Consider the following 9,209-nt stretch of genomic DNA (forward strand, 5'->3'; position numbering starts at 1 on the left):
GGAGGAGTCAGATCTAGTCCTCGGAAGAGCCCACGAGATTGAACATCAAGGAGGGGCTCGGCTGTTCGAGCAACTTATACACCTTGGGTATTACTGGCCGACCATGGAGTCAGATGCATCCCATCACGTGAAGAGGTGCCAGACTTGTCAGAAACACGGAAATTTGATCCATGCTCCAGCTGTAGACCTGCATAGTATCCGAACGCCATGGCCGTTCCATACCTGGGCTTTTGATCTGATAGGGCCCATCTCCACATCTTCTAAGGGGTACAAGTGGATTCTCGCAGCCACAGAATTGAATACAAAGTGGGTCGAAGCAATTCCTCTGAAGAACGCTACGGGGCCTGCAGTTGCGAACTTCATCAAGGAGAATATCATTTGCCGATTTGGAGTACCAAACACCATCCTCTCGGATAACGGCACTCCCTTCATAAACAAATATGTGAAGAGCCTCCTAGAGACTTACCAAGTGAAGCATCACAAATCCACACCCTACTATCCAAAAGGGAACGGGCAAGCGGAAGCCACAAACAAGACACTGATAAGGATTCTGAGCAAGATGATGGATGAGTTTGGGGGGACTTGGTCCGAACAGTTGATAGTAGCCCTGTGGGCGTATCGCACTTCGAAGAGAAAGCCAACTCAAGCAGCTCCTTACTCCCTTGTGTATGGGTCCGAGGCAGTGTTACCTATAGAGTTGGAAACGTCATCTGCTCGAATGGCTCTCGCCTCGGGGATGGTATTGGAGCCTCGAACCGCCAGATTGGAAGCATTAGAGGAAAAGCATGACAGAGCTGCAAAAGTCATGGAAAGGTATCATGAGTCCATCGCCCGAGCCTATAACCAGACTGTGATACCAAGGAAGTTTGAAGAAGGTGATCTAGTATGGAAGATTGTAGACCCAATCATGCGAGGACAGCCTTTGCCCAAGTTTTCTCCAAAATGGGAAGGGCCCTACAAGGTGGTTCGGGCGAGCTCAAGCGGGTACTACAAACTTGTAAGGGTTGAAGACGGCTTCCGAACTGGCCCGCTCAATGCAAAGTTTATCAAGCATTACTACCCATAGTTGGACTCATCTATGTTGAAATTCATTTTCACTTTCTTACTTTGTCTAAAAGTTGTATTTCCCTTACGTTATGAAGAAGCTGGTTTTCTCTATGGTGCATGTTTTATCCCATCACTTACAGTGAATCTATTATACTTTCGTCAAGAAAGTTGAAGAACTAATTAGAATATTTCAGCTTTTATATGTGCATATGATTGTTCTTTCCATTGTATCATTCGAAATAAATATTTTATCAAGAAGAATGAGAAAACAATGTGAAAATATCCAAACAACAAAAATTTTGTCATTTCATTGCATTGTCCTAGATAAAACATTTTTTATCGAAAGGGGCAAGAAAGTAATGATAAAAAAAAAAAACTCAATCTTTCCTAAAGACACCCTCGAAGAAGCTGCCCGTCATATCTACATCTGGAGGACAAACAGTAGAGTGTGCCTCTAAAGTCTCCAAGGCCCGAGCATAACCCGACTCAAGTTCACGAAGAGTTGCCTTTATCTCATTTATAGAGGTGCGATAAGAGGCAAGCACAGACATAAGTTCCAGCTGATGACTGGCGTTCGAAGCTATATCCAGGCGCTTCCGAAGCCATGATAAGTCCACTTGGTGACGCTCCATGTCAGAGATCCCCTGATACGCCGTCTCGACTACTTTCCCATTAAGGTCACACAACCGTTGCCTGTCCAAGCTATATAAGATAGTGGCAAAAGACTCGAGAAGAGCAGTCTGAATGAGTGGACACTGGCAAGCAAATGAAGCAAAGGTCTCCGGGTAACTTGAATGCACAAGCTGTAGAACTGAAGCAAACTCAGGAGCTACCCAATAATGGAGAAATGATACTTTACCAGAAGCTGAAGGAGGAATTGGGGCCGGAAAGCTGCTAGTCTCAGGAATCTCCCCAATGTCTATCGGGTTAGATGAACCACCCGGAGGGGTAACTCCCGGCAGAGGTCCCGAGCCTGAGAATGCCGAACGATAAGGGGAAAGACCAAAAGCATCACTATCAATGTGGAAATCACTAAGATTCAGATCCAAAATATTCGAAGGCACTGGCAATGAAGAACCTCTGGCAGTCGTCTCAAAGGCAGGTGTCCCCCCTTGAGAAGGAGAACCGTGAGGAGTTACAAAGAGAGTCGGAGAAGAGCCCGAGGCAGGTGAAGGCAGGACCCCGGTAGCAGCTAACACTGGAGCAGAGTCCGAGGCAGGTGAAGGCAGGACCCCGGTAGCAGCTAACACTGGAGCAGAGTCCGAGGTAGGTGAAGGCAGGACCCCGGTAGCAGCTAACACTGGAGCAGAGTCTGACGTAGGTGAAGGCAAGACCCCGTTAGCAGCTAACACTGAAGAAAAGATAAGAAGGCCTTATTAGAGGTAGGGAACAGGAAAGTCATTTAAGTAAAGATTTCTCACAGATATAAGTAAATGACAAACTTCAGAAAGAAAGATTACCAGAGGGAGAATCAATATGCAAAGCAGGGGCAACTGAAGGACTCCTAGCATCAACAAAGTCACTTGGTCGTGTAGAGACCACCTGATCGATCTCAATGTCTGATGAAGCCTGAACAGTAGCAGTCATCCCTGAAGAAGGAAGGAGAGCCGGAGGATGAGAATCACCATAAGTGCCAGAGCGAGTCTCAGAGATCTCTAGCACATCCACCTCCACACCATTCCCAGAGGCGCACCTCATCTCTACATCGCTTCTAGAAGCATGGCCCGCGACATCAATTTCTGTGGCATCAGTCCCTCCAGCAATCTCAACATCAGAACGGTGAGCCCCAATAAACTCGTCACCAAGGTAGTGCTCCTCCTCAGCTACGGTAGGGCGATGACGACGCGTGCGTGGAATAAGGTCACAAAAATGATCGGAGGACTCAGCCTCATCATCATCGTCATCTATAACTGCTATACGAGGGGTGCACATCTTCACAAGTCTTGCAGACAAAGGGAGGGTGTCGTCCAAGTCTGAGTCCGGCCTGGGGGAGGCAGCATGGCCAGGAGCCACGGTACCGAGAACGTCAACAACCGCAGGATCCTACGCAACATGGGCAAATAAAAGTTTTCATTTTAGAAGGTATAGTCGCAAGAAGGAAAGTAGCTTCAAATCAAGAATTTCGGGTACCTCATGAAGCCTTTTGGAAAGGCGAGGAGCGGAAGGACTGGCATCAGAAGTCCTCTTGTGAGCCATCTTCTTAAGGCGGGTCGTCCGAGGACCAGAGGCCTTATTCAAAGGGACTGGCTCTGGAGAAGTAATTGCCAAACTAGAAGCAGATGCCCGAGCAGAAGGGTCAGTTGGAGCAGATGAAGTGAAGAAACCCTCGTACATGTGGTCAGATTTTCGGCTCTCGGGTAGCCGAAGAGAAGAATCCTTCTTATAAATCGGCGGAGGCAAACATACGGTCGGTCTGCTCTGGACAAATGCAATAAACGCATCGATATTCTTCTGCCAATACCGCCTGAAAGAGGGGGTGAAACCCCCTACTCGGCTCAAGCCTGGCATCGTCAAAGAGCCGGATATGGGAAGCACGGTGTGTACAAGCCGGCGACTGAAGCGCCCGTAGCTCTCTGAAAATGATAATAAATGAGGTGCTGGCCCCGGGGCACATTGATCAAACCCAAATTGACATGCTACACGGTCAGGCCTATAAACGGCACTATCAACGCCTTCCTCATGCCACACCGGTAATGAACTCGGACGGATCATAATCAGCATATCAACAAAGGGTGCAGGGATGTTCTTCGGCAAAAGAAAGGACACCGAGCGGGAGGAACCATGATAGATAAGCGGTGTGGCCACACCTACAGGTGGGCATACATACGGCCGTGCCACAAAGCGTCGGGGATCATCCACCAGAGTATTCAAGGATAAGGTGGAAATGGTACGTGACCAACGTGTAATCAACGGCTGGCAAGACTTCGCTTTCTCAAATGTCCGAGACCCATCAGTATCGAGCACAGGGATGCCATCTTTATCCACTATCTCCCGAAGAACCTCCGCCTCGAATACAGTCGGAGCAGGGGCAAATTTTGGGAGCCTCTCGAAGAAGAAACAAAGTAGGAACTGGCTGTGAATGAAGGAGACAGGCTCATATCGACCCACGGAGCGAACCATATCTCGATGTAGTAGATCCAGCCGATAATAGAGATTCCCAAGAAATAGGGGAGCCAAAGGGATCCGATCTCCTCTAAAGAGCCTGACTGCCAAGGGAAAGACGAAAGGATTGAGGGAATCCGGAGGTGTGCTCGGAAGAATGAAGAATGAAAGGAAGCAAGCCAGAAATCCCAAGAAATAGAGCCTGGAGCCATACATCGGACCGGCTTCATACTCCCGAGAGTCAGGATCAGCATCTCTGGCCAAGGGCTGAAGATCCTTGAAGAAGTGACGGATCCATGCAGTATAGGAGGCACGGTCCGTCCTTACTCGACTAGTCCTCCTCGCTGAACCATCAAAAACAGAACTCCACCGACCACAAGTTTGAAGATTTAGCTTCAGAGATTGGATCAAAGAATCATCTTCGGGGGGTGTCTGCTCAGGGTCGAAGGCATCAGGGCCGGTCACTTCCAGACGCAGCAACATGAACACATCCTCAAGGGTGGGCCCCATCTCGTGCTGGCCAAGTATAAAGGTGTGTGTCTCGGTGCTCCATCGAAGAGCCATGGCTTCCAGGCTAGCATTGTTGAGACGGATGGATAGAGATCTAGATATTTTCACCGGGATCAATAGCCGGGCCTCCTGAAGTCGTTGACAGAGGCTCCTGTCCGAGAGGACATCATCGACCCACTCTTGCCAACCGAAAGGAGGGTTTGAGAAGGCCTTGAACTGAGGATAACAGTATGGAAAGTCCCCCTGCTCAATCCGAAAGCGTAGCACCGAGGAAGGAGAAATGAGGGCCTCATGTCCAGAGTCAGTGTCCTCAGTGAGACATAATGGAGCCGCCTTCGGAGATAGAAGAGAAGTGGTGGAGGTAGCCGCCCGCCAGAAGGGGTCCTTCCGACCAAAATAAGGAGATTTCCTCCACTCAGATGCCGGAGGTACATCCCTCTCTTTCATGAGAGCCGGTTCCGATGACCCCGGGACAGCGGGTTTCTTTCGAGAAGACATATGGCTGAAATAACAGGTATAAATAGTAAGGAGTTGACCGTATTAAAATTCAGAATATTGGAATTAAAGCAACACATTCGAATGAAATTTCGGCATCAACTATTCGTTTCTCTGAGAGTCCATGAATTCAACAAATTCTACGAGGAATTTTTTTTTTTTTTACACCAAGAGTCCAGGTTCAACCCCGGAAGTCATCAACAATTCTTTTTCTCGGGTGTTCCTCAAGCTCAACAAATTTTAATACCAATGGGTGCATCATCAACATATAGATTTTCGTCTTCTATCATCAATAAGAGGTGCAATGTCATAGGTCGCTTCATGATGAAGTTCAATTGGGTCAATTTCTTAAAGTCACTATGTTCTATATTAAAGGTCCAATTTATACGGGGCTCAAAATTTGGACAGAGTGAAGTTCAATAGTAAATTTCAGGCCCGAGATCCGAAGTATATTACATTGCTTATCAGTAGCAAGATTCAATGGATCATTATGCAAATTACAAGAATGTCCTTTCCAAAGTCCATATTCATAAGTCCAGGGTTTTCTCTCTCCATGTCAAAAATGGAGCTCAAATACTAGTCAACAAGTTATATTCGGCCTTTCCTCGGTGATAAAGTTCAACAAATTATGTTCAAGACAAGCACCTCAATAAGGTTTCAAGTGCTAGTGCATGTTTCCATATGGCCAAAATCACGGTGTTTGAGCTAAAAAAAATAAAAAAAAAATATCATTGGGATTGCCACAAAAATTGAGTCCATATTCAGATTCAGTTTTTTTATTTATTTATTTTATTTTTATTTTCATCAGATTGCTTGAGCCCTCTACATTGCCACAAAAATATATTTATATATATATTTAAATATATTTATATTCGGAAGAGGGGGTCGAATGTCATACTTACAAATTTGGGCAGTTAGAGAGGTGAAGTCCGAAGCCGATACTGGAAATTTAAGCTGAAATCAGAGAGGCTTTACAGACTGTAATCAACAAGACTGGGCTAGGCTTGGGCAAGACCACACACGTTGCGTTGAGAGGGCGAACGTGCGTGGTCAACGTCGGATAAGCTGAAGCCGGAAGCAGCTATGTGGAGCTAGGTTGGGCAAGACCACACACGTTGCGTTGAGAGGGCGAACGTGCGTGGTCGACGTCGGACAAGCTGAAGCCGGAAGCAGCGATTGATTGTGCACAAGCCAAGGCTAATGTGGGTAATCCGAGCTCTAAACAAAAAATATATATATATATATATATATGATAATCAATATATATGTATATATATTTGCCCAAAGTTTGTCAAGCAACAAAGAAAAAAAGAAGAGGGCTTTGAGCAAAGATTCAACTAGATCTTGAAGTCCAAAGATCAATAAATCCAAAGCAATGAAGAGAATGAACTTTGTTGAATCAAGACCAAAACCCATCAAAATGAGGGGTTCAAAAAATGGATTTTCAGCAAGTGCTTAACTCACAGATTCAGGGGCAGCATAGTGAGGAGCCGGGTTATCAATCACAAGCGGTGTAGGCCGAGAATGGCGCACGAAGCAGTAGAAAGGATGGTTTCTGGTTGGTCATGGTTGGCTCACGGTGTGACAGTATCTGTAGCAGCATCGTCCGCTGAGATGGAGGAAAATTGTCAAATGCATCTAATGAACCCCTATGAAGATCATGCTGCTCGGCACTGCTGTGGAAGGATCCTGTAAGTAGAGAAAGCACACTCATTAAATACAAGCTGAGATGGAGGAAAATAAAATGAACATCCAATAATCCAGTAGTGTCAGGAGACATCTTATAGGAACAAAGAAAAAGATCTACAGTTTCCTGCCAATATAAATGTCCCCCCAGCCAAGCACTTCCTCTTATTGTCCAAAAAAAATTGAGAGCAGAAAATTTGCCCAAGATATGCAATTTTTGTTAAGAGAATCAACATAAAACTACTAAGGCAATTCGTTGTAATAAAATAACATGTACTTAAAAGTGCACTGGGGTATGGCACAGGATTACAAGAGGAAGTTTATTATTACCAACTCCCGGGCAAGTAGAAGGTTCTGCCTTATTACCCTGACAAGGTGCAGCAAAAAGTGCATCCTTAAGTGAAGGTTCATTAAAGCAACTTGTTCCTGAATCTTCAAATGCCCGACATCTAGCAGGAGTCCTCCTTGCAAAAGCCAAACCAACTTGCTTTGACACCTATAGCAGCGTCTGTAACAAGCAGCAACCGTGGCTCATCTTCGGCGATGACGACGGCGCTCGGAGTTGCACCAACGAGCAGTGAGCTAGCGGCGGTGGCCCTGTGGTATTACAGATACGGAGCTCCTTTGAAGAATATGAAGTTTGGGTTGGTCTTGGTTGAGAGAGAGTGTCAGCCGAAATGAGTTTCAAAAAAAAAAAGGAAATAAGAGGAAGGAGAAGGTTGATCGGTTTCGGCGGCTGAACAAAAGAAAAATTTGGTGAGGCTTAGGGTTTTGGCACTTTCCTTAAATAAATAAAAAAAGAGCATTATCCTTTGAATATACCCTCAGATATGTGTATATGTGTAATTGGTCTGCCGTGTGTGCCAAACAACAAAGGCACGTGTGAGCCTTACAAAAAAAAAAAAAAAAAAAAAATACAAAAATACAAAAAAATACAAAAAAAAAGTACAAAAAAAAAAAATTTCGCTTGTCAATTTTTTTTGTAAATTGAAGTGCGTCATCAACTTTATCCATAGGCTCTGTCGTGACAAAATGTTTTTTTTTTTTGGGAACGTGATGCGAAACAGGGTCGAAGAAATGACAATATGCATGTCTGAGAAATTTAAAATTCCTCATACACGCAAGGGGCAAATGTAAGAGGGGCTAATTTGAGCCCACTAAATTATTTAGGCCCAATAGCCCAAGATTAGTGGGCCCAAATTTATCGCAAGTCCAAGACTGGCGGGACCAGATTTATCACCATCAAACGGGCTAAATGGCTCTAAGCCTCGAAAGGGTTCGGATCCACGAACCTAGAGACTTACTCGGCCCCGGACTCGAAAGGGTATTAAGCAAGCCTAGAGATCCGAGGCACTCGGACTCGAAAGGGTTCAGATCCACGAACCTAGAGGTCCGAAACATTTGGCTTCGAACGGATTCAGACACAATCTAGAAGTCGCTCCGTTAATGAGTCCCAGAACACTTGCGGGCTCGGAGCTTTCCGGGATCTACGTACCAGAACTATGGGCGTAATGGAGTCCGAACAAAGGACCCGATCCCGAGGACGGTGAGTGGAGATAAATTCACTCTTCGGTTAAACTAGCCTATACCGGGTCGAGGTGGCACGACCCCGGGGGGTCCATGAGACTCGGCAATATTTTGCGGCAGGACGTCCTCTGGGACTACCCCTGACCCTTTGGGATGATTGGGGATCATTGGTTAGGTGTGGCTAAGAAGAAGGGTTCGCCGAGGGATTGATCTCCTCTTCGGGGTTTTCTCATCCTCGGAGAAGTCACCTCCTCGGAGAGGTCACCTCCTCGGACAAGGTGGTTAGAGAGAATATCCCCCATGTGCCTTGCACATGGGCTCCATCCTACATCATGAGGTGCCTATAAATAGCACCCACCCATAGCTTTACAAGGGATGGATTTTGGAGATTTTTAACTCTTGGGAAAGAACTAATTTCCCTTCTCCATTATCAACCTTGAGAGTGAAAGTGGGAGATCAATGGGAGAGCCTTGCCATTATTCTATTCTCTAGCCATTTTGCCTTCTTCTTCACCCAATCTCTTATCTCCATCATCTCCTTTGTTGTTGTGTTCCTAAGTTGAGATTATTGAAGAATCTAAGCCTCTCATCATATTCTAGAGAATTCGAAGTTGTTCTTCAAGGATCTTTGAAAATCTTCGAATTTCTCAACTCCTTTCTTGAACCCTCTCCTACAATAAGTAAAAAAGAAAAAAAAAATACTCATAGAAAGTCTTGAAACCTAAATGGAAAGGAACGCTAAAAACTATATTAATATCTAATAATCAAATTATAATGATAAGTAATAATATTTGGGAGTTCTAATTTAAGAGCTCTAATGGTGGGTCTCATATGATGATGTAA

The 9,209-nt window shown here is 45.4% G+C and overlaps 1 protein-coding gene and 1 long non-coding RNA gene across 2 annotated transcripts; both read right to left on the minus strand.

Annotated features, from left to right (window-relative positions):
• Nucleotides 1–2,374: 2,374 nt before the first annotated feature.
• Nucleotides 2,375–5,283, minus strand: LOC145822378 (uncharacterized). Its single transcript, XM_082919245.1, has 2 exons — nucleotides 3,178–5,283; nucleotides 2,375–3,090 (listed from the first exon to the last, which is right to left on the minus strand). Exons 1-2 carry the CDS (start codon nucleotides 5,155–5,157, stop codon nucleotides 2,491–2,493), a joined length of 2,580 nt encoding a protein of 859 aa, XP_082775371.1. The 5' UTR covers nucleotides 5,158–5,283; the 3' UTR covers nucleotides 2,375–2,490.
• Nucleotides 5,284–5,328: 45 nt separating this feature from the next.
• On the minus strand, nucleotides 5,329–7,724 carry LOC145822379 (uncharacterized). Its single transcript, XR_014363543.1, has 3 exons — nucleotides 7,207–7,724; nucleotides 6,619–6,843; nucleotides 5,329–6,372 (listed from the first exon to the last, which is right to left on the minus strand). It is a non-coding gene; the product is annotated as an uncharacterized LOC145822379 (long non-coding RNA).
• Nucleotides 7,725–9,209: the final 1,485 nt, after the last annotated feature.

Source organism: Camellia sinensis, chromosome 3 (genome assembly GCF_055761805.1).
Source record: "Camellia sinensis isolate YWXY chromosome 3, ASM5576180v1, whole genome shotgun sequence".
In the NCBI taxonomy this organism is placed as follows: domain Eukaryota; kingdom Viridiplantae; phylum Streptophyta; class Magnoliopsida; order Ericales; family Theaceae; genus Camellia; species Camellia sinensis.

What these genes read in the sequence shown, in the direction of transcription:
- LOC145822378 (XM_082919245.1), bottom strand. Translation starts at nt 5,157, where the DNA reads ATGTCTTCTCGAAAGAAACCCGCTGTCCCGGGGTCATCGGAACCGGCT. An exon ending in TTTCCAAAAGGCTTCATGAG is followed by an intron (nt 3,091 to 3,177) that starts GTACCCGAAATT and finishes CATGTTGCGTAG; the next exon opens with GATCCTGCGGTTGTTGACGT.